Source organism: Sinohyriopsis cumingii, chromosome 9 (genome assembly GCF_028554795.1).
Source record: "Sinohyriopsis cumingii isolate HCF-2022 chromosome 9, ASM2855479v2, whole genome shotgun sequence".
NCBI lineage: Eukaryota > Metazoa > Mollusca > Bivalvia > Unionida > Unionidae > Sinohyriopsis > Sinohyriopsis cumingii.
The window spans coordinates 20643900-20671894 of record NC_142969.1 but is presented as its reverse complement, the minus strand read 5'-3'; the positions used below and the strand labels follow the sequence as shown (position 1 = coordinate 20671894).

Genomic DNA, 27995 nt, shown 5'->3' with positions numbered 1-27995 from the left:
CTGACAGAATAATTTTAGATTGTGTCCGCTAGGCTAGAGGGAAAATGTATTGTTCAATCTAATCTGATCTAAAATTGATTGATTCATTGAACAACGTTAGTTTTTGCAGAAAATACAATCGTCCTTGAAAGTAACTGAAGTGAGGACAGTTAAAACCAATTGGAGAAATTTGATCCAGAGACATTGAATATTTAACAAATACTGGATGCATCTCAGAAAATAAACCAATTGTGTTTAGAGACACTGTCAGATAATTTCAAGGATAAACTTTCGATGACGAAAAATATTTACTTTTGAGTTGCTATTTCACCTGATAAGGGATTTGTGAGATTACAATCGAGTCAAATCTCGCCATCGCTGGACAAATTCAAAGTCCTATTCGAAAAATAATCCGTTAGTTCAGCATCAAAGTAGAGACCTCTAAGGTGTCATAATGTGCTCCGAACGAAACACTCCGCTGTGTATGGTCGTGTTTATTTTGCTTATCTTTTGTTTCATCACCGACCTAATTGGGTTTGCCATTCCTTACTGGTACAAGGCGGATAGCAATATATCTGGAATCAGCCTCAATAGTTATGGTGGACTGTGGGAATTTTGCAAAGAGAGTGGCAACTTTACGTCGTGCGTAAATCAGTTTGACAACGGCTTCGCAGGTAGGTTCCATAATATGAAAATAGTTATTTTAATGACTTTAATGATGGCGATGGGACGGAGGAGGCTGACGACAAAGACAATGAAATGTACATGTTTTAAATACATAACGAACAACAAATAAAACACGTCAAGATGTTTTTGCCATTTGAGGAATTAAAATTTTCGAATCTATACAAAATTGTTGTAATAATATTTTTAAGAATGTCCCATTTCTAATTCAGAATGGAATCCTCATTAATAAATGGATTGGAATATGCACTTTCAATGAAAGGCATTTTTTTCTTCTCTAAAATCATCCTACGATCGAATGTTAAGAGGATCTCTTTTAGAATAATTAGTATTGACACCCAAACAGAATATCTGTATAAAAACACTCACATTTGTCCGTGTGTCCCGCTTGTCAAAACAAGAAGTCGCGAGTTCGAAACTTGAGGCGGCATCGTAATTTAAAAAAAAATAAATATATTATTCAACATTTTTATGTACAGACTTTCTTTAAGCTCAGTGATCCCAATATTTTATTTTGTTATTTTTTTAAAAACTCGTTTTGTTTATTCCCGTACTAGGACAGGCAATTAACATACATATAATTGTCTTCTTTCTGTCTGTGTCCCGGCTGCCAAACAAGAGGTCGCGAGTTCTAAATTCTCACTTGCGTCCCAATTTTTTAAAGTTTTTTGTATACTTACGTTCAAACTTTCTTTTAAGCTCGGTCATACCAATTATTATTATTATTATTATTATTATTATCATGTTTTACATTTTTATTCCCATTCTAGGACGAGCATTTAACCTAGTTAAACAGATTATCCAAACACTCGACAACCTTCGGATATATACTGTATGAAATCAAAATTTTATGATATTGATGACGTGGAGAACCGACTAAACATTATTGGTGTTACGACTCGATGGTCTTAAACTGATTAATGGAAAGGAGAGAAAACCATCCTCCTGTAAAATTCAACAAATTGTTTATTTCTCTAGAATAAAAAAGTGAAAATTTACAAGAACGTACAGTATCGTGATATAAATCCTAAATAATTCTAACAATTCTATAACAAGTCCAATATTTATCAAAATGAATCTCAGTTGTGTTCAGAAGGAATTTCAATCTTGAATGTGCTTATGTGCCAGTAGTTTGGAATAGTGTCGATGAGCTAACAATCGTGATATATCACAGATATAATAGAGAATATCTTTAAATGGATTCACAATAATCCCCCGATAGTGATTTAGTCCGAAAGTATTGCTGAGCACTTTGTAATTACAGTGAATAATTTTCAGTAAACAAATCCTCTGAAATATTAACTGAACACAACTAATACCGGTTTCACTAAGACTGGTGTTAAGATATGTAGTAAGAAATTCTGCTTAGCACTACTTTTATCTAAAAATTAAAGCACAATAACTTAACCATGATGACGACCAAATGTTCATTTCTAGGGCATTCTAATTTGTCAGTTAGGTCCATTACTAAAATTTGAATAACGAACAAGACAAACAATCGAGTACGTCAGGTTTTTCCCAAGAAGAATACCAATGTCCTGAACTCAGTTCCAAGTAAAGATGTTTACCGCCAAGTAATAAGGATCTCATAAGCTAAAATCATGTACTAAATTAGCTTTGTAATATGCTTTTTACAGAAAAATAAAACAGTGAAGCCAAACTCCCACCCTCAGTTATGGACAATAGTCAATTACACAGTACAAATTAAATATCCATACCACTATATATATCATTTCTATACTACCAACGCTTCCCGCCTGTCCCATTGAAGCATCTATCGTATAATCTGGCTTGGTAGATCCGGAGGCAGATTATTTAACTATCCACAGACATAGATGTTATTGTACGATTCCATAAGCAATTATAATTATATCCCTGAATTCAGTATAGTATAGGTTTCAGTCGATTTCTCTCTCGGCTTTCCAATTTTTCTCAAAATATCGCCATCATTAGTTGATTTCCGCAAGAAGTTTACAGAGAAGCCTGGTCTTATTTTAACATAATAATACAACAAAGTCGTAACATCTAATAACTAATATGCATTTATCTTGCATCTGAAACGAACATATGGGTTGAGGGTTTGCCTATAACTATCTTTACTACCATGTAGTGGCATGTACATGATAGTGTTTTCCATACCGGTGGTTTAATATCAATTGAAGTCTAAATTTTGGCCAGGTAAAAGCATTCCGTTCCTATGATTCCGATTACATGTAAATGCTAATATATTTTGTTAACAAGGACACGTGTATTGGTTTGCATATTTCTTTCGTATTGCGCGCATATCAACCACGCCTCCACCACCCTTACATTCCGCCATTGGGACATTGGGACAATGTTGGTAGTTTCTTATCTAACAGGGAAAATATAAACTTTTACAGTTGATTCTGTTTCACATATCATGGAATCAGCTAGGTGGTTGAAGAAAGCGGTGTACATTCGGAGGTCAAAGCGTTGCGAGGAGGGAACTAATTTATCGTATGTTGAGGAATAGATGTTATAATAAAGAGACACATTGTACGATTGTACAGCAATCACCCTAGCTGAAATAAAATACCTATTCCAATCTTACCTGACCGCTCCGGTGGCTTAGTGGTTAGAGCGTCCGCCTCGGATGTGGGAGGTCGTGGGATCGATCCCCGGCCGAGTCATGCCAAAGACTTACAACAATGGTACTAACAGCTGCCTCGCTTGGCGCTCAGCATTAAGAGGTTAGTGTTATCCTGGTGTGAGGATAATGTGACTGGGTGGAATATTATGCTACATGTCTGCAGCATGATGCCCCAGTACTAGACATCACTATAAACTGCCACACTGCAGACCTCGTAGCGATATGACTGAAACATTAAACTTACGCTAAAAATCGTAATCTCTCTCTTGCTCTCATTATTTAAAAAATATATAAGACTTTCAGTATTGAGGAAATTTATATGCAGATAATATGGCGCCGTTTATAATTATGTTTTTCTCAGTTTGCATCTTTGGAAAAGAGTTTATTACTAAATTAAGAGTACTTTTAAACTGAACCAAGTTTCTGTATACATGCAAAGCACCTGCGGTCCAAGTATGGGTGATCTCATTCCCTCGAGTATATTTTTCATAATTCTCACCGGGCACATTTTAAAAAATAACGATTGGTGGGGACACCAAACTATTCAAAAGTCAAGGTCAAATTGAGTACTATTCACTTTACTGCAAAGTGGGCAATTAACTCAATTCTATGAACCTTGAGGAAAAGTTTCTCTATACTCTTTATATGTTGTAAAAGCATGAAATAAATTTCAGAGAGAGAGAGAGAGATCAACTGCAAACTTCCTTGTTTAAATGTGATTTAATTTCTTTTAAAAAAAATAACAAAATTCAAACGTTTGTGCGTGTGATTTCAGTCTGATGTAATAGCCAAGTTCAACCTGCAACTTTGCGAAACCTCTGTGGTTTGAACAAACAATAAAAAAAGAATTTTGCCTGCACTTTATGAACCACTATCACCAATGTTGGTTGTATTATTTTAAAATTACAGGAAACTAATAGCAGACACTTGAATGACCCAGAAACACTTCTTTCTTTAAAACAAATCAGTCTTTTTAAAATATATAAACAGACAAAAAAAAAAAAAAAAAAATCCCAAAACCACACAAAAAAAAATAGAAGAAAAAAAAAGAAGAAAATTTCATTGGTCAGTGTAACGAAATAACTCAATAGTCCTAAATAACCTATACTTTATTAATGGAAGCGGACTTTTCTTTTCTTTTCTGTCATAGGTTGGTTCCAAGCAGTACGGACGTTCTCGACGCTGTCTTGGATGTTTTCTCTGGCGTCGCTCATTTTGGTGGTCATGTTCTTCTTCTACGATAGGGCAATGATGTACCTTGCATCGGTCTGCCTGAGCTTTGTCGGAGGTAGGGTTCACGTCAAGTACACTACAAACAAGCAGTTCGAGGCATTAGGAGCAGCCTATCAAATTTAAATATATTTATTATTATCATTTTATATAACCATCCAACTTACGTAGATCGTGAAGTAAGTTATCCATTATACGTATATACGTAGGTAGGTAGAAATGCATGTATTTAAATAGGTGGTTTTGTATGCAAGCTCATAGAGGGATGTAGGGAATGAACATCTTTAAAAGAATATCTTGACTGATTACGAAAATAGTACTATACAGTCACTTGATCAATGAATACAATATTAATTTTATTGAATGCCTATCAAAGAGTAATAGTAACTCACCAACATTCATGGGGGGGGGGGCGAGAGTAGTAAAGTGGGCCACCCTAGGGACAATGGGAATTAGCATTACAGACCCCCCCTGGGCCACTCTAGGGACAATGGAAATTTAACATGGAGAAAAACGCTGGGCCACTCTAGGGACAATGGGAATTTAACATAGAGTTTGGGCTTGTCTAGGGACAAGGGAAATTAACATGAGGAATAGAGTTTGGGCTTGTCTAGGGACAAGGGGAATAGAACATGGGATTTTTTTTTTTTTTTTTTTAAATTTGAAAAAAGGGTAGGCAATTGAAAAGTCATTCTCTTTTCGAGAAATATGGCTGGCCCTGAAAAGGGCCTTTGGGTTTATGTTAATGTATTCATTAACATAAAGGGCACCGCATTGGTCTTCTTCTTGTTCTTAGGCTGCGTCTCACTGTTGGTCCGTAAATCAGCACTCTTTTTCAGGCATCCTTGTCTTTCAACGTAGATCCTACGTATCCACAGACTGGTGTTTGTCCTGTGGACAACGGTCCACTTGGATCGGACATACATGAGCATGTCCCTCCTAAACATCATGGAAGACACAAGGGTGGATGACTCAACTGTGGTCCACATCTTGAAGCGGCGAGAACAGGTGAATCAATGCAGTGAACTGCGCTTATTTATAGGTAGAGGTAGGATTGAAACGGATTGAGTTCATTCACCAATCCGAACACGCGTTACAAAATTCAGTCAGCTCGCATCCAATCCGAAGAGAACAGTTTGTGACGTCACGTGGTCTATATAGATTCGTTAGCGCTTGTGTGCAGTCAATCTATGCGACAGTGATTTAACATGACGGAAACTCAGAAAACGATCCATTGGGGTGCACTAGCAGGGGAGACTGCCCAAGGGAACCCGGACTTACTTTCAGAAGAGGTGAATTGGGATTTTGTGGATTTTCTCTCCTCGCAAGAATTTGTTCCGGAACCTTCGTTACCTTCTTCATTACCGCAAGTGGAGAATTTTAGACAGAGACAGAAAGAAGAATTGGAGAAATTCATACAACGACAAAAGGAAGCGGAACAGGCTTTTCTCCTACAGCAACAGCAGCAAGAAGAAGAGGTAAGAAAAAAACAACAGCAGCAACAGCAAGAAGAAGTTGCAGCAAAGAAACAAGAGGGTGAAAATCAAACGGCTACGGTACTGTTGGACATTTTAGCGGAGTTAAGAAGTCTGAAACAAATGTATCAGACTTCTTTATTACGACCGAAGAGAATACGACCTTCCCGAGCTAAACACGTTAACCCTGTGACTAAGCCTACCGTACCACCCTTAGTGATTTCAACCCAATCATCATCATCATCAACATTACGCAGTCCAGAAGTAGGCCTTGGCCGTGGCAAAGGCTTAAGGCAGTTAAAGTTGATTGCTTAAACTCACCCCTTACACCAAAATAAAAAAGGCCCTTTTCAGGGCCACCCACATTTCTCGAAAAGAAATACAATTTCAATTTGCCAATAACTCAAAAAAAACAAAAAAACATTTTACCCCTATAGTACGTGTCTGTGTATGAGTGCGTGAGTGTAGCTTCTTATTTTAAAATCAAAACTCAAAGACATTTATTTACCTTGTATCATTAATTTATTCTTTTATCCATTGTTACAATCCAATTCACAATTCACAACAGAACACTTTAAAAAAGTTCATTGACTTCTTCTTTCTCCTTGTTTAGTCTCTCTGTTTTTTAAATTTCTTCACCGTCTTTTCCTCATTTTCTTCCCTTCTTTTCTTCTCCTGTTTCTTTGCCTCTTGTAAATAGAATTGTCTTCTTTCTTCCTCTTCTTCCTCTGAAGAATCCCTCTCTTCTTCTGAAGAATCCTTCTTTTCTTCTGACTCCTCTTGTTTCTTTTTTGGGCAATCTGGAGACCAATGTCCTTTTTCTTTACAATAATAACAGGTATCTTGACTTTTGTCTTTTTTAGCCCCTGTTATGTTTTCTTTTTTGACGGTCTGGACACTCTGAAGACCAATGCCCTTTCTTCTGACAGATATAGCAAGTATCCTGACTTTTATCTCGAAAGGAAAGAGAGTAGTCCGTAGGCTGGTCTGAAGAGAATTTTCTAATGACCCCTCGCAAAGCTCTGACGAAACGTTCGATTTGGTTAGTCTCTTCCATCGTTGTGCTCGGCTTGAGAGTGAAATGAATAGTGAAAGGACAAGACACACACTCTTTTATATACGCTGGTCTGCCATGACTATAAATTAGTCTATGGTGTTTAAACTTGAGTCATTTGACGTTTTGCACTCAAGATGAAACGATCCTATTCATTCGAGAAGAAAGAAGAAGAAGAAGAAAGTAAGAGGCAGAAACGTGATCTATCGCCTCGTACAAGGGCTGAAATCTTGGCACAAATTCATGCCAGTGATTTTGAAGAGGACATGAGTGAACCAGAATTTGAAACCTCTAAACCAAGTTCACCACCCTTAGTCAACCCTGAAAAATACTATTCCATTCGAGAGACGGAAAAGCGCTCCTCTAGAAAATTTAGAACCACGGCTTACACCTACACGGTGAAGTTTAAAGATTTCAAGGCCGACGTACCATTGGAGAAAGCAGAAGGGTTTATCACCGAGATGTGGGATTCTTTGCTCACCGCACTCAAGCGACAATGTCAACCCAAAGAGGACGATCGCTTGACACTATCCATAGATCACGACGGTTTGAAATCCCCCGTTTGGATCGAGTTTAGCAGACCCGCAGAACTAACCCCTTCCAAAGTCATGGACAAGATTCAACACGTACAACAATCTAATGACCTATTTGACATCACCGATGGTAAAGCCACACTGAAAATGGCCCACGTCTCTCCTCCTCAAGGGACTGGACGCAAAAAGATGTTATTGGTGGACGACCTTCGCAACACCAAAACAAGTCTCGTCCAAATTAACAACCCTCAAGACCAGATGTGTTTAGTCCGTGCCATCGTGGTGGGACGAACCTATGCCAACAAGAACGACACGGTAGAATGGAAAAGAACCTGGGAGAACATTCGAAAATCGAACCGAACCAAACAACGAAACGAAGCAGAACTCCTGTTGCAACAAGCTGGCCTGTCCAAAGACACACCCTGTGGCATTCCTGAGATGCAAAAATTGCAAGATGCCCTAGCTCCACGCTACACCTTGAAAGTTCACCCTCAAGAAGTGCGTGGGCCTCTGTTGTTTCGAGGCCAAGACTTTAAGGACGGAAAATACATTCATGTCTATTATCACGATGAACATTTCGATACCATTACCAGTATCACTGGATTCCTGGGATACAGATATTACTGTGAGAAATGTGACCGTGGTTATAATAATCGAGAGCAACACAAGCATTGTGGAATGAAATGCCCAGGATGTTTGGCCTCTCCACCCTGTCTGAGCGAAGGACCAGTGCCTTGTTCAACTTGTCTGCGCACGTTTGTCAGTCCTACCTGTTACCAACAGCATTTGAAAACACAAGGTTCACAGAAGAAATGTGCTTGTCAACTCCTGAGATTGTGCCCTACGTGTGGACAAGGCATACTTACCAATAATGCCAAGGCACACGTATGTCGAGGAAAGAAAAAATGTCACATTTGTCACCACATCGTGGACTTGGAACACCAATGCTACGTGCAAAAATACCAACCCCCACCAGAGAAAGAGGACGGTCACAAGAAGAAAGGCAATTTCATCTTTTTCGATTTCGAATGCATGCAAGAGACCGGCATTCACATTCCTAATTTTTGCGTGGCTCATCGAGCGTGCGAGAAGTGCATTCAAGAACCTATCTTCAGTCATTGCCCTCACTGCAGCAAAATTCCTGGAGGGCGTGAAAAAATCTTTCGAGGACCAAACACGTTAGCCGATTTTGCCCAATGGGTCTTAGACCCCATCGACAAGACGTGGAGCCAAGAGGACATCGAACTTTACGGAGATTGTCATCGTCATGCCACGGTGATGGCTCACAATTTCTCCGGATACGATGGACAGTTTCTTCTCAGATACTATACGGAACAAGGCACCGAACGTCCTAAAGTGACTTTGAACGGAGCCAAAATCATTTTCATGCAAGTGGGACAAGTGCAGTTTAAAGATTCGATGAGCTATTTGGCCATGCCCTTGAGTCGAATGCCTAAAACGTTTGGAATGACAGAAATGGCTAAAGGGTACTTTCCACACTTTTTCAATACGGAAGCCAATCAACATGCCGTTCTACCCCATTTGCCTGAGGCTCACTATTACGACCCCGACAACATGCGTACCGAACAACGAGAAGCTTTCTACGCTTGGTACCAGGCTCACGCCTCGGACCCTTTCGACTTTCAGGAAGAAATGCTAAAGTATTGTCGTTCCGACGTGGACATTTTACGACGTTGCTGTGGAAAATTTCGAGAACTGTTCATGGAACACGGAGGGGTCGATCCTTTGAAAGAAGCTTGCACCATTGCCAAAGCGTGTTCCTTAGTGTACCGACAACGATTCATGCCTGAAAACACCGTGGCTGTCATCAGCCCTCAAACGACCCACTATGTCAAGCGTCAATACTCGGTCAAAGCCCTACGCTGGTTACATTACTTGTGCGACAAGGAAGACAAATGGATTCAGCATGCCCGCAACGGAGGGGGTGAAAAGACCATCGGAACGTATTCGGTTGATGGCTGGGACGTAGAAAACACCAAGATCGTGTACGAGTTTAACGGCTGCTTATTTCACGGATGTCCCGTCTGTTACCCTGACCGTAGGACTAAAAATCAGTTTTTACAACGAACCATGGAAGACTTGTACCAGGACACTTGTCAGCGACGCCTAAAGTTAGAACAGCAAGGATACCAAGTGGTGGAAATGTGGGAACACGAGTACGATCACAGTATGAAAACCGATCCCGAGTTTAAACGCCTCGTGGAAAGTTACCAGTTCATGGACCCGCTGAACCCGAGGGATAGTTTGTACGGAGGAAGGACCAATGCCACCTGTTTGTTGTACCAAGCCGACGAAGAGAAAGGAGAAGAAATCAAATACTTGGACGTGTGTTCGCTGTATCCCTACGTGTGCAAATATTGTCGCTTTCCTGTAGGGCACCCGCAATTGCTGACGGAACACATCGACCTGGTCAACATTCGACAATACGAAGGCTTGATCAAGTGCAAAGTTTTGCCTCCCACGAACCTATACCATCCCGTCTTACCTCACAATTGTCAAGGCAAACTGATGTTTCCCTTGTGCCGTACTTGTGCCAAAACGTGCAACCAAGAATAGCCTTGTCAGCACACCCAGGAAGAACGTGCCTTGACGCGAACCTGGGTCAGCGTAGAATTGTTCAAAGCTCTGGACATGGGATACCAACTGTTAGAAGTGTACGAAATTTGCCACTTTCTCAAGACACAACAATACCACAAGGGTGATCCCAGTCAGAAAGGCATTTTCGCTGAGTACGTGGATGCCTTTTTGAAACTGAAACAAGAAGGCAGCGGCTATCCTTCCTGGTGTCACACTCCCGAAGACCAAATACAATTCAAAGAGAAATACTATGAACAAGAAGGCATCTCTTTAGACCACATCGAGAAAAACGAAGGCAGGCGATCGTTTGCCAAAGTGATGTTAAATTGCTTGTGGGGTAAAATGGCACAACGACCGTGTTTACCCAAGACGGAATATTTGACAGAACCTTCCCGCTACTTTCAGATGATTCACGACAAAACCAAATACATGAAACACGTGGACGTCGTTCGCGAGGATTTGATCTTGGTCAATTACGAAGAAGATCTGGACTTTGTACAAGACGACACTTTTGGAAATGTCATCATTGCGGCTTACGTGACAGCCCATGCTCGCTTAAAATTGTATGAAGCTTTAGAACTGTTAGAAGAACGCGTCCTGTACTTTGACACGGACAGTTGCATTTACATCCATCACCCGATTCAACATCACCCTAACATTGAAGGAGACCGTTTAGGAGCCTGGACAGACGAGCATCCCGACGACAAGATTCTAAGTTTCGTCAGTGGCGGTCCCAAAAATTACGGCTACGAATACCGGGACAAACAAGGAGAAGTGCACACAACGTGCAAAGTGAAAGGACTGACTCTGAATCATCGTACCAGTCGAGTGGTGAACTTTGGGGGTATTGAAAGAAGCCTTACAATCGGGAGAGGATGAACACTTTAAAGTGACCACTCACCAACCGAACAAGATTGTACGTTTACCCACTCACCACATCGTCAGTCGACCCTTGGAAAAAGTCTATCAAATCGTGTACCAGAAGCGAGTGCGACTTCCCAATCATTTCACCTTACCGTATGGACACGTCGGTATTGGTCTGTATATAAAAAGGAACCCTAGGCAAGATCGATAGTTCATTGTGACTACCAAGACCGAGCGAACAAGATGAATACTTTCAGAGAAACACAGAACAAGTTGTTTAGAAAGGCACAATTCAAGTGTGAGGCTTCGGAAGTGGAATGCGATTGTGAGCCTTGCGATGGGTACGATGCTGTACGTTTTGACCTTAGTGATGCCGTAAAGCATCATGTGAACTTTAGTGTCACTACCCCTATCATGGAAAGGGATGCTGTGCGTGTCAAACCTGAGGGATGCGAAAGTGATGCCGCTCGTCCTCTTGGACATTTTACTGAGTTTCGTTTTAAAGGGGAATGTTCACCTTCACGTCTACCCCCCTACGGATGTCATCCAGCCCTGAGCAAACTCCTACCCATGTCACTCAACCCTCATCGAAACGAACCTGTGAAAGACGAATATTCGTTCCCTGTGCGTTTGTCGGAATACTGCGACTTTGAAAATCGTCTTCAATCTTTCAAAGGAAAATGGCCTAAGTATCTGGGAGGACCAACCCCCGAAGAATTAGCCACACCCGGATCTTTTTACTTGGGCGAAGGAGATAAAGTCAAGTGCTTCAGTTGCGGTGTGTCACTTCACCACTGGGAACCACAAGATTCGGCCTACGTAGAACATGCTCGATGGTCGCCGAATTGTCATTACTTACCATTAGTGTGACCGAGACATTAAAGTAACTTACCATGTCGTTGACGAAGAAGAAACCAGATTGGCTAGGAGTCAAATGTTGGACATCACCGAGACCAGTATTTAAACTTCATTTCAAAAACGATATTGAATCACTGCCTAAAGAACTGCAAGAGAAGATTTACAAGGAAGTTTGGCAGGGACTTGCCAGAGTGAAATCTCAATGGGTCACTGTAGAACTTTTGTGTCGAGAAATTCATAAGAGGAAAGTGAAAAAAGTCAACCATTGTGTTAGATTTCTTTGGGTCAAGGGTGCATTCATCCTATTATACCGCTTTAGACCGTTTACATCAAAAGAGTTCAGTGACATTCTTGGACGTTACCCTGAATGGCAGTGGTCAGAAATTACTCACTATGCGGATTACTTTTGCTCTCTATGAGAAGATTGTGAATTGTACGGACTGACTTATTCATGAGTACTTTACAAGAGAACATTCGTGCTTTGCCTGTGGAATTGAGAGAAAGGATTTACCGAGAGCTGGTCAAAATACAAGTGAAACGTAAAGAACAATTGCATCGGTTACGTCACCAGATCTTTAACCACTGGTACCTGAATGGTATAAGAGAACTGATTCGTCAGAAATTGTTTCAATGGTCAGACATTGTTCAAAACTTTGAGGTCGCTAATGATCGACATGTTGATAATTATGGTTACTTCGAGATTCACCTAGTGCAACGCATTGAGGAAGACAAGTTAAAGGATTACCAACATTTGTTACGTGGAATCTACTTAGCGGAAAAGGAAACTTCTAAACGAACTCTGACGTTTCGGTTACAGTATGCAAGATTTAGATTCCCTATTGGAGAACGAAGATCTCTGGCTAGAAAGTACGTGTATTGCATCCGAAAAAAAGAGAATATAAAAACAGGCTGCCATGCCACGGCTTATGTCACATGTCATTGAACAGATTCCGTGGAAGGAACTCAATGACCATATACAAACCGTGGATCGATTATTACAAGAACTGTATCCATTCAATTTGGGTCGACAAGTGGTGTGTGTCTTAGTGACTTGTTTTCTGGGATTTCGTTTACCAGCCGATTCTTTGTGGACTCTTTACGATCAGTACTTACCACCTCAATGGCCTTAAATGGTCACGAAAAACTCCTTTTGCTCAAAGCCTTGCGGTTTCATCTGGATACTTCTCGACCTCTACGGGAAAAAAAGATTCGTCAACTTTTAGCTACCCAAGACGTGTATGACGATGTGTGTGTAGCTTGTGACTTACATCCCCATTGGACAGATGTCCGTGCCTGGAAAGAATGGGGTTTTGAGGCTTGGACCCAAGAAGTGACCCAGTATGCACGGGAGTTGTTCAAGGAAAAAAGTTGCTTTTCAACCCGTGTTAGTGACGGTGCCAGAAGAACCCGTCACCCAGGACGGGACTGTCGTGGACAGGCCTGAAAGACCCTTTCGGGAGGACACTTGTGTGACCTTACCCCCTACTATATAACTGGTTAGAACATTACCCAAAACATGCTGTTGTACAGACACTTGTTTTTATTCCACATTAATGGTTATCATGTGCCTTTTATTCTTGTACTTAAGCCTTTGGCTTTTATGTATTTTTGTCTTTCGTATTCATGTTTGAAAAAAAAAACATTCAATAAACGTGTTCTGAACAAGTATATAAACTCTTGTCTTGTTTGTTTTTCGTGTCACAAGTGACATTTCTCACACAATGGCTACCTCTGCTGTCTCTGCTCCCTCTTCCTCTACTGTCAAAGTCATCGACGAACACTTAGATTGTGCCAGTTGGGAGGCTTTGTATCTTCGACATCCTTTAACATGCTCATTGCTGGACCTAGCGGTTCAGGCAAAACCGAATTCGTCAAACGTTTGATCGAACATAAACATCATTTGATTGATCGGCCACCTCAACGGATCGTGTGGTGTTACAAAGAGTGGCAATCGGCGTACAGCCTCTTGCGAGAAAGTCAAGGCGATTCCATCGTGTTTGTGGAAGGCATTCCTAAAGAAGACGACGGCATCGTCTCTGACTCCCGTCAAACCCATTTGGTCATTTTCGACGACATGTTAGGAGAAGACGAAGAAGAAATTAAACTGTGGTTCACGCGCAAAGGGCATCACCGTAATGCCAGTGTCGTTTACATCACCCAAAATTTGTTTCAACAAAGTAAAGCCCATCGCACCATCAGTCTCAATGCGCATTACGTGATCTAGTTTAAAAGCCCTCGAGATAAATCGCAGGTGCAAGTCTTAGCCAAACAGTTAGGAACGCCTTGGCTGACTCAGGCGTACGACGATGCCACTCAAACGCCACACGCCTATTTACTCGTCGATTTGAAACCTACGACTCCCGATGATTTGCGATTTCGTACCCACTTGTTTCACCACTGGTGCCAAGACGGAGGGCCTGTCCCGTACACGTCTCCGTCCTCGACTTCATTTCACTCCCCATAAAAAAAAAAGCTATAAAAACCTCAGACCCTTTTTCGTCTGTCTCACACAGTGTGAACATGACGTCCCTTCAGTCGCATCTTCCCGTCAAATTGATTCGTGCCTTGTATGGCATCAGTCGAGAAAAAAATCCACAAACACGAGCTCGTGTCTTAGAAGCTAGTCTCAAAGAAGTCTTACGATGGTTCACGGTGACGGCACGTCAATTACTCCAAGGAATCATTCAGATTCCTCATCAAACCAAACGCTTTTTCGATCGAAACAAAGTCGCTTTGGTCCAACTGGCCGATCCCCGCATCGACACTCAAACCAAAAAACAAATCATTTTGAAACCTGGAGGGAGCGGTACTCTAGGAGGGGTCATCATTCGCTCTCTCTTAAGATGGGATCCTTATGCCCCCAAAGTTATACCCAAGAAAAAAGTCCAACGAAGCCCCAAGAAGAAAAAGAAAAAGACCAGGTCCCCAAGGAGAACTTCTCCAGTGGCAGGACCCTCCTCTGACCAGACACCACCCCGGAAAAAGAAAAGAAGCCCCCAGAAAAAGAAACAGAGAAAAAGTCCCCAGAAAAAGAAAAGTCCACAGAAGAAAACTAATCGCAAGAGAGGCACTTCGGCTAGGACGCAACCTTGCACTCGCAAACCACGATCTGCCACGGCAGTGACTGCGTCTTCGGCATCCTCACGTTTGTCCACTTCTCCGTTGATGACACCAGGAACTGAAGAGTACTTGGAGATGTTGATCACACCAAGAACTTCTCCGTTGATGACCCCCAAAAGAACTTCCCCAGTGGCAGGACCCTCCAATTTAGTGGCAGTGGCTGCTGCTCACAAAGTACCTTCTCCCAAAATCAAAGTCCATGAAAGATCGGGCATGTTACAAAGTTTACTAGATTTGTCCAAGCAAGAACTGGCTCGATTTAGTCCGTTGCGTACCCCTGCACGACGTGTCATGCCTGTCCTCAAATTGATACGACGTAAAGACAATCAGTGGCGACGCGTTCCAGTATTAAAAAGGCCTGTGACCAAGTAGGGTATCAGTGTTTTTTGGTGCTCCTGAAGACTCAAAGATGTCACCCTCCAGAAAACCCCAAGGAAAGAAAAGGAAAGGACTACCACCACGTTTAGCCAAACATGGGGACATGTTATCTGTCCTGTCCAAAGCTTCTGCACCCCTACGAAAAAAACTCATTCAAACGGCCTCCAAAGAGGTCATCGATACCGTGTGCGAATGTTGTTTGAACGTTTTGAAAGGCACGATCCCTTTGTCCAAACACCAGAAACAATGCTTAGACAAACATCGTCACGTTCTTCGCCAAATGGTTCAAAAGAAAATTCCCATTCGTCAAAAAAAGATGTTGGTCCAACGTGGAGGCATTTTACCCCTCTTGTTAGGTCCCATACTGAAAGGAGTCTTGGGAACCATGTTGGGAGGACTGGTGGGAGCAAGATAAAAAGGCCCTCGGAAGTCCCAAGATCTCAGAATCGACCGCTGACAACATATTGCAAGGACGAGAACTAGCTTTAGTGCCTTACAAACGATGGATGGAATACCATCGGTGGCAAGAACAACGCACCCCGCATTTACCTGCCAATCCGAATTTGAGCGAGATGTCCCAGTTACAACACGAATTGCAGTCCTTGATGGATCGCCAAGATTTGTCCGAAACAGAAAAATCGCAAAAGTACGGTCAACTCTTGCAACGACTGCAACTCTTTCACCAGAAAGCTTTAGACGAAACAGCTCTACCCACTCTGAAAGATTTTAAGACCTTGATGAAAAGTCCAGCACCATCACCAGTACCAGTACCACCAGTGCCAGTGACCAAGACAGAAAAAGGAGAAGAAGAAGGGTTTCAAACTCCACCAGAAAAAGTATGCAAGTTAACAACACCACCTACCTCCAGAATTGGATGGATTTAAAAGATGATGGCCACCCCTTCTTCATCACAAGAGAAAAAGAAAGTGAAGACAGAAGTGAAACAAGAACCGATATCCCCCGCTCAGACATCCTCCTCTTCAACACCTATTGCCGGTCGCATACGCAAAGCATTGCAATCCAAGAAAATACCCCAAGAGAAAAAGAGTAGCATCCTCCAAGAGTGGGTGCCTTAGTAACACACAAACCAACATAAAAAAAATGGAAAAAGTCGTAGCCAGCATTTACTACGATCCCTCGCATCCTGCAGGTTACGCAGGAGTTCAAAAATTGTATCGTGCTGCCAAAACGCGACTGAAAAGTCTCCGTTTACCTCAAGTGCAACGATGGTTACAAGAACAAGCTACCTACACTTTACACAAACCCATTCGACGCAAGTTTGCCAGAAGTCGCACCCGAGTGGAAGGCATCGATCATCAGTGGCAAGCCGATTTAGCCGATGTCTCTCATTTGGCCAGCTACAATCGGGCTACAAATATTTGTTTTGTGTAATCGACGTCTTTTCCAAATTTGCCTGGGTCGTGCCCTTGACTTCCAAATCGAGCAGCGAGTTAGTGCGAGCCCTGCAACGAGTGTTGAAACAAAGCGGTCGTCACCCTATTCAATGGCAAACGGACAAAGGCACCGAATTTCTGAACCAAGCTTTCCAAAAAGAATTAAAGAAATGTGACATTCATTTTTTTTACCACCGAGAATCCCGAAACCAAAGCCAGCATCGTGGAACGTTTTCAACGCACTTTGAAAGAACGCATGTGGAAATATTTTACGCATCACCACACTCTGAAGTACATCGACATCTTACCGCACCTGGTGCAAGCGTACAACCAATCTTACCATCGAAGCATCGGACGTGCCCCGCAAGACGTGACTCCTGAGAACGAAGTGTTGGTGTTTGAGCGTCTGTTTGGTACGTCCCCGACGAGGGCTGTCCCCAAGAAAAGTGGAATGTTGGCCGTAGGAGATTGGGTGCGCATTGGCAAAACCAAACGCACTTTCGACAAAGGTTACTTACCTAACTGGACGACCGAATTGTTTCGCGTCACTGGACGAGTGCATGGCCGTCATCCTGCCATCTATAAATTGGAAGACATGAACGGAGAAGTACTCAAAGGAACGTTTTATTTGCCCGAGTTACAACGTGTCACCAAAAAAGAAGACGACGTGTACGACATCGAAAGCATTCTCGAACGCAGAACCCGTAAAGTGGGCAAACGACGTGTGAAAGAAGTCAAAGTACGTTGGAAAGAATATCCGCCCAGTTTCGATTCTTGGATCGACGCTTCGCAAGTCATCGACTATAAAAAGAAGTGACCATCATGCCCTTTCACACAGCAGACGCAGCTACGTCGACCACTCCTCCTTCACCCAGTTCTTCTGTGCAAGATTTACAAAAACAACCCTTGTGGGTGTGGTGTGGAGAACTTGTGCCTAAAATGCAAATCGTCTTTTTCTGCCAAATCTTCGTGGTGTATTGTGTCATCGGGGCAGCCATTGCCAATTTGAGTTTGCAACAAGGAGACAAACAATTGTGGACAGTTTTATTGAGCAGTTGCATCGGTTACCTGCTTCCCAATCCCTCCCTGAAATTCTCTTCCAACGGGAACCTTGTGTCCAGTGCCAGTGTCAGTCACCACTCCAACCACAATCAGAACCCCATTTTGGGCGGAGACACGCCTCTGACATCCACTAACCCCTCGGACAGCCACAGAACTCTGGAATTATGAGTCACCAAAACCAATTTACTTAACCTTACCCAGTGACAGTTCCATGGAGGTGTTTCCCCACAACACGTTGTGCTGTTACACGGCCAAATTACCTCAGGCCATCCCCTTAGATCACGAAGCCCATTGGGAAGTGGCTTTAGTAGAAATCATTCACCCGACCCAAGTCCTCAATATCCTTCCCAATCAAAATTTTTTTGATGTGGAAGTTCATGACGAGCAAATGCAACAGTGGATGGATAGCAATGTCAAATATGACAAGAAAACCCGTACACAAAAGTACACCACCTATCACTTGTTTATTCCCCCAGGCTATTATTTTAGTGGTCAACATTTGGTCAGCACCATAGCCTCCAGGTTTAATGTCGTGTTTCTGAAAGCTTTGGAGCATGTCAACAAAAGTGTCACCATGGAGTACCACAAAGCAGCTCGTCGCTTCTCGATGAAATTTGAACGGAGTAAAATCATGTCCATTTTATTTTGTCCTGAATTGTTTGACATGTTGGGCGGAGACATGGACATGAGAATGGCCATGATGAAGAAAAACGAATTACCCATCGTTTACGACAACGAGTCTTTTAGCAAGTTATTTCGTACCCCGGTAGAACTGAACCAAGGACTGAATTTGATGTTTGTGTACTCTGATGTGGTGGAGTACAACGTGGTGGGACACACCTCCGTGCCGTTACTGCGTGTCATTCCTTTCAAAGTGGATTCTGCCACGAACGCTGACGAGGAAGGTGGAAACACTTACCACGTTCACCGCGAATTTGTCCATCCTCACTATTTGCCTGTCAGTAAGTCTTATTTGGACACGGTCAACATTGCTATAAAAGGAGATCTGGGACAAAATATTCCATTCACCAAAGGAAAAGTCACGGTGAAACTCCATTTTCGAAAACGGTTCTCTCACGATTCGTAAGTCATGTATCCAGTGTACCGAGGGGTTGCTCGACAGCGAGGACACGGTTTAGGAGATATGCTGAAATCGGCCTTTCGTTCGGTGGCCCCGGTGTTGAAACCGATGGTGACACGCTGATTGCACGCCTTGAAAGATGCGGCACTGACGCAAGGCAAAGAATTTCTCCAAAATGTCATCATCGACAAACAAAACCCTAAAGAAGCCTTCATGAGGGCAGGCAAAAATGTCTTGCTGCAAACGGGCAAAGACATTTTGGGTCGCCGAGAAGCACCTATAAATGCCCTGCACGCTACCGAGTCAGGCATTCAGCAAGGACAAGGCAGAAAGAGACGACGCAGAAAACACCCTTTCACCAGACTTCAAGCGAGAAAGGCCAAGAAAAGAAGAACCGTTCGAGACTTAGACGTTTTCGATTATTGAGACACAGAGAAAAATGATGCACCGAGAGTCTTGCTCTTGTTCCAAGTCGGAACTGGATCTGTTTGCCATGCCCCCCCACCATGATGACCATGCAAGAATCCCAGTGGGTGGAATTTCACCCCGTCTCCTCTTTGACGGATTCCGCTCCCATCGAGTTTGAAATCAAAGGACAGCCCGAAGATTACATCGATCTGAATAGCAGTTACTTGTACCTGAAAGTCAAAATTCTAGATAAGACTGGAGGTGCTATATACGATGAAGCAGTAGCTCCCGTCAACAATTTCATGCATTCCTTGTTCAGTGGAGTGGACTTGTACTTGAATAACAGACTGGTCAGTAGCAGCATGGATACTTACCCTTATCGTGCCTACCTGGAAAATCTCTTGACGTACGGAATAGATGCCAAGAAACTCATCTCAATGCCTGTGTGGTATGGGAAGCTGACGAACCTACCAAGTTTGAAATATTGGAAACTGATGAAAAGAAAGACAACAATGATGGATTTGTAGAACGAAGAAATAGAATCACGGGAGTCGACACAAGTTTAGAACTGATGGATCGTTTGCATTTGGACATGTGGTTGCAAGAAAAGCATTTGCTGAACGGGGTGGATGTCCGCCTGAGACTGAATCGTAGCAGTACCGCTTTCCATTTATTGGCTGAGAGTGACGGTTACAAAACCAAAATCCAAGAAGCCAGACTCTACGTACGCAGTGTGGAAGTGTTACCTAAAGTGGGAAACGACATCAGTCAGACGTTGAGCAGAACGACCGCCAAGTATCCCATACGAAGCGTGGAAGTGAAAACCTTCACCATTCCCAAGGGACAGCGATCCATGAACGAAGATCATCTGTTCCAAGGACAGTTACCCAAACGTTTGATCGTTGGTATCGTCGAGAATACAGCCTTCAACGGAGCTGCCGAAAAAAATCCTTTCTACTTTCAACACTTTGGCGTGTCCAAAATCGAAGTCAGTCGCGATGGCAAAACCTTGTGTACCCGACCTTTTGAACCTGACTTTACCAAGAAGAATTACTTGAGATCGTACTTGTCCTTGTACGAAGCCACCGGACAGTTAGGAACCAATACCAGTCACGGTATTACGTACGAGGATTATGGAGGAGGCTGCGCTTTGTGGGCTTTTGATTTTACTCCAGACCAAGGCAGCGACGAGGGACATTTCCACCCTATAAAATCAGGCCAGATTCGTGTGGAAATTCAGTTTAAAGACCGAGACCCTGATGAAACGGTGAACGTCATCCTGTATGCAGAATTCGATAATACCATAGAAATCAACAGTTTGAGAGAAGTTATTCTAGATTACTAGAAGCCATGGAAGACTGTTATCCCTCTTTACCTAGTGGAGAAACTTTGGACATGAAATGTGAGGAGACCGTGGAAAAAGAAGAAGTGTTCATGATGAAGTCAAGATGGCCAGAACAAGAAGCCCATTTAGTCTCCTGTTTTGCCAAACACTTGGTGGAAAAAATGACGGAATTGATCAAGAAAAATTGTTATGGATGTCAAAACGATCATCCCAGTCAAATTCAACACGATAAATGCCTGATGCTGCGTCAAGAAGAAAAATTGGACGAGTATCTGGACGAAGCTTGGAGTCTCATCTCGGACAAAGACGTGTTGCACCAGTGGTATAAAGACTTGCGTGAACATTCTTGTCCACCATTAACCACTCAAGAGATCCATCGTATCGAAGTTCTCCTGAATCAGAGTGAGGAAACAGAACGAATAACCGTTTATTCGTCAGACATTTTCAAGCAAAAAGTCAGGATCGAATTGACGACTTATTATTACCTGTGAAGAAGAAAAAAACACAAAACAATGGATACCTGGGAACTTTATTACCTTTTGAACCACAGTTCGTATACGGCTTCTTGGAATCCTGTCGTCTGTGCTAAAGATGAACTCCCTCGTCGCAAACCTAAAGACCATGAAGCTTACGTGATCAACACGGACGAAAGTCATCTCCCAGGAACCCACTGGGTAACCGTCTACTTTCCTCAAGAAGGCTGTGTGGAATATTTCGATTCGTACGGATTGCCCCCTTTGGAAGACGATATCATTGACTTTATGAGAAGAAATGCTCAAACCACCCGATTCAATAACGTGAAATTACAAGGCACAGATTCCTTGGTGTGTGGACAGTACTGTGTGTATTTTCTGCATCATCGCAGCCTGGGCTATTCCTTAGAACATTTAGTGACTCATTTTGATCCTCGTTCTTCTGCTAGAAACGATGTGAAAGTAGATCGATGGTTTTGTGACCATTATGCTTATCTTTTGTCTCAAGCTAGGAAACGTAGTGTCCATCAATGGCCTAATGATTTCCAACAGTGGAAATCACAATTTCATTCACAACGTTGTCAGCCCTGTTTAAAGTAGATTGTCAATTGAGAAAAAAAATGTTTGTGATTTGAAACAATTGTTTGATGTTATATTGTTGGATTATTGTTAAAAATGTTAGAGTTGTTGTTTAGTGTTAAGTGATTTTTGAGCAAAAAATGTTGTGTTTTGAAAAAAATGCCTTTGTCTTTTGTTTAGCTAGAAGAATGTTGGATTGATGCTCTTTGACTTCTCTCTATCCCTCCCATAACACTATTTGAACGTTGCGGCTCGAAAACCGTGTGGGGATGTTTTCCTTCACGTCCGCGCTTTGACTTTAAGAACCGGGGTTGTTTCCAGTCTAACCATCCATTGTCGACTCATCCTCCTAAGAAGATGTGTTCCAAACTAGCTAAGCTCAACGAAGCCTACGTGAATTTGCATAGGGTCAGACACAGTCTGATACCGAAGCCAGAAGAAATAGAGAATGTGAGAATGTTAAAAGTCACTGAAGACCTGATAGAAGAGCTCTTCAGAGAAGAAATGAACAGGGAAAAAGAAGAATGGACAGAGAAGTACAGACTTCAGAGACAGCAGCAACAACAACAACAACAACAGCAGCAGCAGCAACCTGAAGCTGACAGAGGCTTTGTCGATTGTCGTATCGACACCAAAGAGTTCTTCTTCTCTTTCCGAAGAAGCAGACCTATCGCCAGAAAGTCTATCCTCAGAGGACATCGCATTCTTAGAAACTAAAAAAGAATGCCATAGCAAACAAAAAAAAAAACAGCCCTTTTCAGGGCTACCCAATACTCTAGAAAAGAAATAACGATCGATTTGCCAATGTGTGTAGGTAGAGTAGTGTGAAAATAAACACTAACTCTTTTTTGAAAAATGTGAGGGTATGTGTTTGTGTGTTTGTGTTTGTAAGTGGTTAAGTAAGTTGGTATGGATAGTAGATTAAAATGATGTCTTTTTTTGGTGTTTGAGGTGTATATTTGGAGTTAGATTGGATTGCTTTGCGTATGTGGATAGTCTATTGAAGTGATTTATAAAAAATTTTAAAATAGTGATGGGTAGCATAAAAAAGTGAGTGAGTGTTTCTTTTAGGTCCGCGCGTTGTTTTTTTTGGTCATGATCTAGGTAAGATCAATTTTATGTTTTTTAGGGGATGTTTTCCTTCACGTCCGTGCTTTCACTATAAATTGAAACTCGTTCGGCAGTCTAGCTACCCTTGTTGATTGATCAACACCAAAAATGAACACGAGACTGTCTAAACTGTTGGAACTTCATGTGCATCTGGAATATGCCAGGCGCATATTAAATGAACTGGCCGCGGAAGCCATTGTGGAAGAGGGAAGGATAAAAGAGGAGGAGGAAAGAAGAAACAAAGAAGAGGAGGAGAGAAGATATAAAGAAGAAGAGGAAAGAAGATACAAAGAGGAGGAGAGAAGATACAAAGAAGAGGAGGAGGAAAAGGAGAGAAGAAGAAAAAATTTCAGAATCCCAGAAATCGAAAATTGGGATTCTGAAGCCACATATCCTGCCTCTGCTCTCTCCCCCCAAAAGGTAAAAATTAACTGGGGGACAAGATGTGTATGTGGCGCCAGGCCTGGAAGGTGTCACCATTAACCAGGTGTCCATGAAGTTCCAAAAAAACCCAGCCCTTTTCAGGGCTACCCAATACTCTAGAAAAGAAATAACGATCCATTTGCCAATGTGTGTAGGTAGAGTAGTGTGAATATAAACACTAACTCTTTTTTCATTGTGTGAGGGTATGTGTTTGTGTGTTTGTGTTTGTAAGAGCTCAGGTATGTTTGTGTGAATAGTAGATTATGGGTTTATTTATTGTTTCTTAGCGTATGTGGAGAGTATAGTTTTGGTTTTATTATATGAAATGAGAAAGTAGGGGATGTTTTCCTTCACGTCCGCGCGTTGTTGGGTCATGATCTAGGTAAGATCAATTTTATGTTTTAGGGGGATGTTTTCCTTCACGTACGCGCTTTCACTATAAGAACCCACAGTATTCGTCGTTCAAACCATTCTACAAAGAAGATGGCTTGTAACCAAATTGACAAAATGCAAACATTGCAAGACGTTTTGGACAATTTAGGAATGATGGAGCAGATGTTAATAAGACTCGTTGAAGACCACTATTCCTATAGTCCCCATCGTGTAAAGATGGAAATTAATAACTTAAGAAAGGTAAAGGATATGATAAGTGGTGTCATGAAAGAGATAAAGGAGGAGAAGGAGGATGAAGAGGAAGGGATAAGAATACGCAAATGGAACGAAAAAATTGAAAAAGAAGAAGAAAATGAGAAGAGGAAGAAAGAAGAGGAGGAAGAGAAGAAGAAAGAAGAGGAGGAAGAGAAGAAAGAAGAGAAGAAAAAAAGAAGAGAAAGAGTGTAGGAGAGAAAATAAGAAGTTGGTTGAGAAAAAGAAGAAATTAGAAGCAGAAGAAGAAGAAGAAGAAAAAACCAAAGGCCCTTTTCAGGGCCAGCCATATTTCTCGAAAAGAGAATGACTTTTCAATTGCCTACCCTTTTTTCAAATTTTTAAAAAAAAAAAATCCCATGTTCAATTCCCCTTGTCCCTAGACAAGCCCAAACTCTATTCCTCATGTTAATTTCCCTTGTCCCTAGACAAGCCCAAACTCTATGTTAAATTCCCATTGTCCCTAGAGTGGCCCAGCGTTTTTCTCCATGTTAAATTTCCATTGTCCCTAGAGTGGCCCGGGGGGGGGGTCTGTAATGCTAATTCCCATTGTCCCTAGGGTGGCCCACTTTACTACTGACGAGTGGCCGAGTGGTTTAAAGCGCTCACCGTTCCGGATCACTTCCATCTCACTTCTGGGTTCGAGTCCAAGGCTCGGCTAGCGTGGGTTCGTGGGAAAGCCTGCCAGTAGCTTCTCGTGGTTCTACCCTGGGTTTTCCAGGGTTCTTCCTCCACCAGTAATACTGGCCGCCAGGTATAGCCTATCTTGTGCTGAAAAATGGCATTGAAACCCTAGAACAACAACAACCAACATTAGGCCTGTTAACAATGTCATTACTTATCAGAGTTGCCTATTTAATAATTGAGCCATATGACCGTTTCGCCGTGGTACTACCGGAACTTTAAGCTATGTAGTTTACCGCAATCGCAAATAAATGTATAAAGTAATTAATAAGTTGATATATATTCAACTCACCATACCTGTATTAGACTTTGCTCTTAAGTTATATTTCATTACCGCCATAGTCACATGATTGGTATGATTTATTACTAGAGTTATCATATACATGTAGTTTGAACATACTAACTATTATATACATTGGGTTCATTATAACAAAAACAATAAAAAATTAATCCTTGATTAGGATGTTTAAACTCCGTGAATAGCTAGCTGCAGAACGAGGTAAAATACGTGTTGACCATTTCTGTGCCATAATCATTTTCATTCTTTCTAATATGCATTTATGTTTGTTTTAAGCTATCTGCTCTCTGACAGCGTTTTTGATGTATGCTGTGGAATCCAGCGGGGATCAGAAGAAGTTCTACACCGCCTTTACCCTGACCATCACAGCGTTTTTATTGGGATTGACAACTGGAGTCGTAGGAATTGTAGACTTCCTCTTGCATTTCGGTGACAGAGAGCGTCACTAAAAAGTGACTTTTCTTAAGTCGGATGTCTGATAAGATATAAAGATAAAAATAGTCTTAACGGCAAGAATTGCAGGGAACACTACATATTATTTAATGATAACCATATTTAACATTAATGTTGGAAACCGATTTTTGTTCACGCGGAATATCTCGGCGGGTTTATTTTAATCTTAATATACTACTTAAGTATTTTAGCTAAAGAGAATATCAAGTTATGTTGCATGTCCCTGCTCCACATACGTCAAGAAGCTTTATCCAGAGTTCTTGCTGAATTTACTGAGATTTTATTATTGCCTTAAAATTTATCAGTAGGATTATGTGAACTGAAACGTCTGCTGCTGTAATTACACCGTCATATCACTCGAAAGCGAACTGATTGTTACAAGCCGGTCATCCAGTATCAAATGATGATTTTGCCGTCACTATATTATTGTGGTGCAAAGAGGTAGATTTCCTATGTCAAGTTCGCTCGGTTTGACAGCTGTCTGAAATGTGTACCGAATTAGTCTTCGTTATTTACTATACAGAATAACATTTTGGTTCTGTGTGACCATTGTTTTCAACAGTTCCAAAACAGACTACATTATTGTAACATCGAATCCATTTGATCCGCTATAGACAATAATTCACTTAATGACGTCACATCTATTTTCGTGATCATGACTTTTGTAACATGCGAGTGTTTGAAATTAGTTGATTTTAACAATTAAAAAACAGAACATTTGGATAAAATGTTAGTATATAGTTTAACTCATATCATATTCATTCGAGACAAAAATAATAAAAAACTAGGCTCCTTTACCTTGAAATAGTGTAGTATGAAAGTGAGGGAAAATTATTTTAAGTCCATAATAATTGGCTTTCATTTTTTATGTGGACCACGGGTGGAGATGAGTCTAAAACGTTCGCCTTTACCAATTCCTGCCTTCTCACCTCTGTCCGCGTGGGTTAGAGTCTCGGGCTCGGCCAATGTGGGTATGCGAAAAAGCTGCTAATAGCTTCCCGCGGGTCGGTGGTTCTTACCGGGATTTAGCTTGGTTCTTCCCTCAACAATTATACCACCTCCTCCGCCATGTATAGCGTATCTTACGCTGAGAAACGACTTGAAACCCAAAACAACAAAAAACAACCTTCGTATTTAAGCGGATTCGTCAAGTCAAGAGACTTGAAAATCCATTAAACAATGTATGACTGGCCGTAGCGAAGCGAATTACAAATAGTTTTAAACTACTCTTAAAACATCAGTAGCAGATATGTTGTTTAACCATTGTCGACAAATACTATCAAAGCACATGACTGCACAAGTAGTTCTTTGCTGGATTCAGAAACTAATAGTTTTGTGTCGCGAGATGTATTTTAACCAGGTGAAATGTTTGTCGCAAAGGGGTGATAACCTTTCTAATTGTATTAGTTTAAATGTTTAAAGAGCTGACTTGATTTGCTGGTTGATTCAACGGTGGTTTTAATATGAACAATAGCAGGTAGAGTTACTAGTATCAGTGTGTCATTAACAAGGAGACTGTTACCAGTACACGAATGGCCCCGAGTGGCCGAGTGGTCAAAAGCGTGCATCCTTGTCTGCGTGGGTTAGAGTCTCGGGCTCGGCCAATGTGGGTATGTGAGAAAGCTTGCCAGTAGCTTATCGTGGGTCGATGGTTCTATCCGAGGTTTTTCCGGGTTCTTCCTCCACCATTTATACTGGTCGCCATGTACAGCCTATCTTGTGCTGAAAAGTGTTAAACCCAACATCACCACCACCACCACCACCACCAACAACAACAATAACAGCAATAAATGACTGATCTCTAAAGCATTTCTGATTGAGGTTTTGTACTGTCCATATTTATTACATTGTACAATGCCCTCTTAACTTCCACTTTTGTCTCCACAACACAGAATCGATGGACTAAAATTAATTAGCTCTTGTCGCAGCTTTTAAACAATGTTTTCTATTTGAATTATAGATTTTGGTTAATCAGACAGCCTATTGCATATAAGTTTTAAAATGGATGACGTGGCTTCAGTATGGAAATAGTTTACCGATACATAACGGTGTTTCACGCAAACTCTTGGTTAGGTAGCCACTATGAAATAGCTTGAAATATCACGAAAGAAACAGTTTATAACGTTGATAATGCTAGATATATTTGAAAGAGGATAATTACCTTTCAAATCTGACTTTTTTATGCTTCAAATATCTGGAATACACTATTAAGCAGGTAAGCGTCGCCAGGTCCGGACCACCGAGTAAACTGTCGAATCAAAAGTAATAGTTCCAGTTATATTACGTGCCTATACACAATGTTTGTTTACAACACATTTCAATTTAGTCATGTCTAACTGAAGCATACAAAAAGAGCGTCATATTTTATCTACTTTTAAAATGACGAATAGCACTAAGATTAATAAGCATTAATGGTATTCGTTGACAAATTAAAATGTTAGACAAGTCGAACTGGAGTACAGAGATTTTTTTTAAAGATGCACAGCTTCTTCTATGGACGAAATTATGCTTGTAATTTTTGTTTTATTTAAGAAAGGTTTTCTTTGCAACATTTTGACTTATTCATTTCTGGTATATTATTATTGTTATTTGCCTAACTGTTATGGACATGCATGCAAGGAATACAGTAAAGGCAGCTATGATTATTTTCTGGAAA

At 41.5% G+C, this 27995-nt stretch overlaps 1 protein-coding gene across 1 annotated transcript; it reads left to right on the top strand.

Moving 5' to 3' along the window:
- LOC149791359 (uncharacterized) lies at nucleotides 1–27995 on the top strand. Its single transcript, XM_089969901.1, has 3 exons — nucleotides 1–653; nucleotides 4425–4562; nucleotides 25163–27995. The coding sequence occupies exons 1-3, from the start codon at nucleotides 434–436 to the stop codon at nucleotides 25333–25335; spliced, it is 531 nt and encodes a 176-aa protein (XP_089826027.1). The 5' UTR covers nucleotides 1–433; the 3' UTR covers nucleotides 25336–27995.

Coding starts and splice junctions, on each gene's coding strand:
- LOC149791359 (XM_089969901.1), top strand. CDS start 434: ATGTGCTCCGAACGAAACACTCCGCTGTGTATGGTCGTGTTTATTTTG. Junction 654..4,424: donor GTTTGACAACGGCTTCGCAG/GTAGGTTCCATA, acceptor TTTCTGTCATAG/GTTGGTTCCAAGCAGTACGG. Junction 4,563..25,162: donor CTGCCTGAGCTTTGTCGGAG/GTAGGGTTCACG, acceptor GTTTGTTTTAAG/CTATCTGCTCTCTGACAGCG.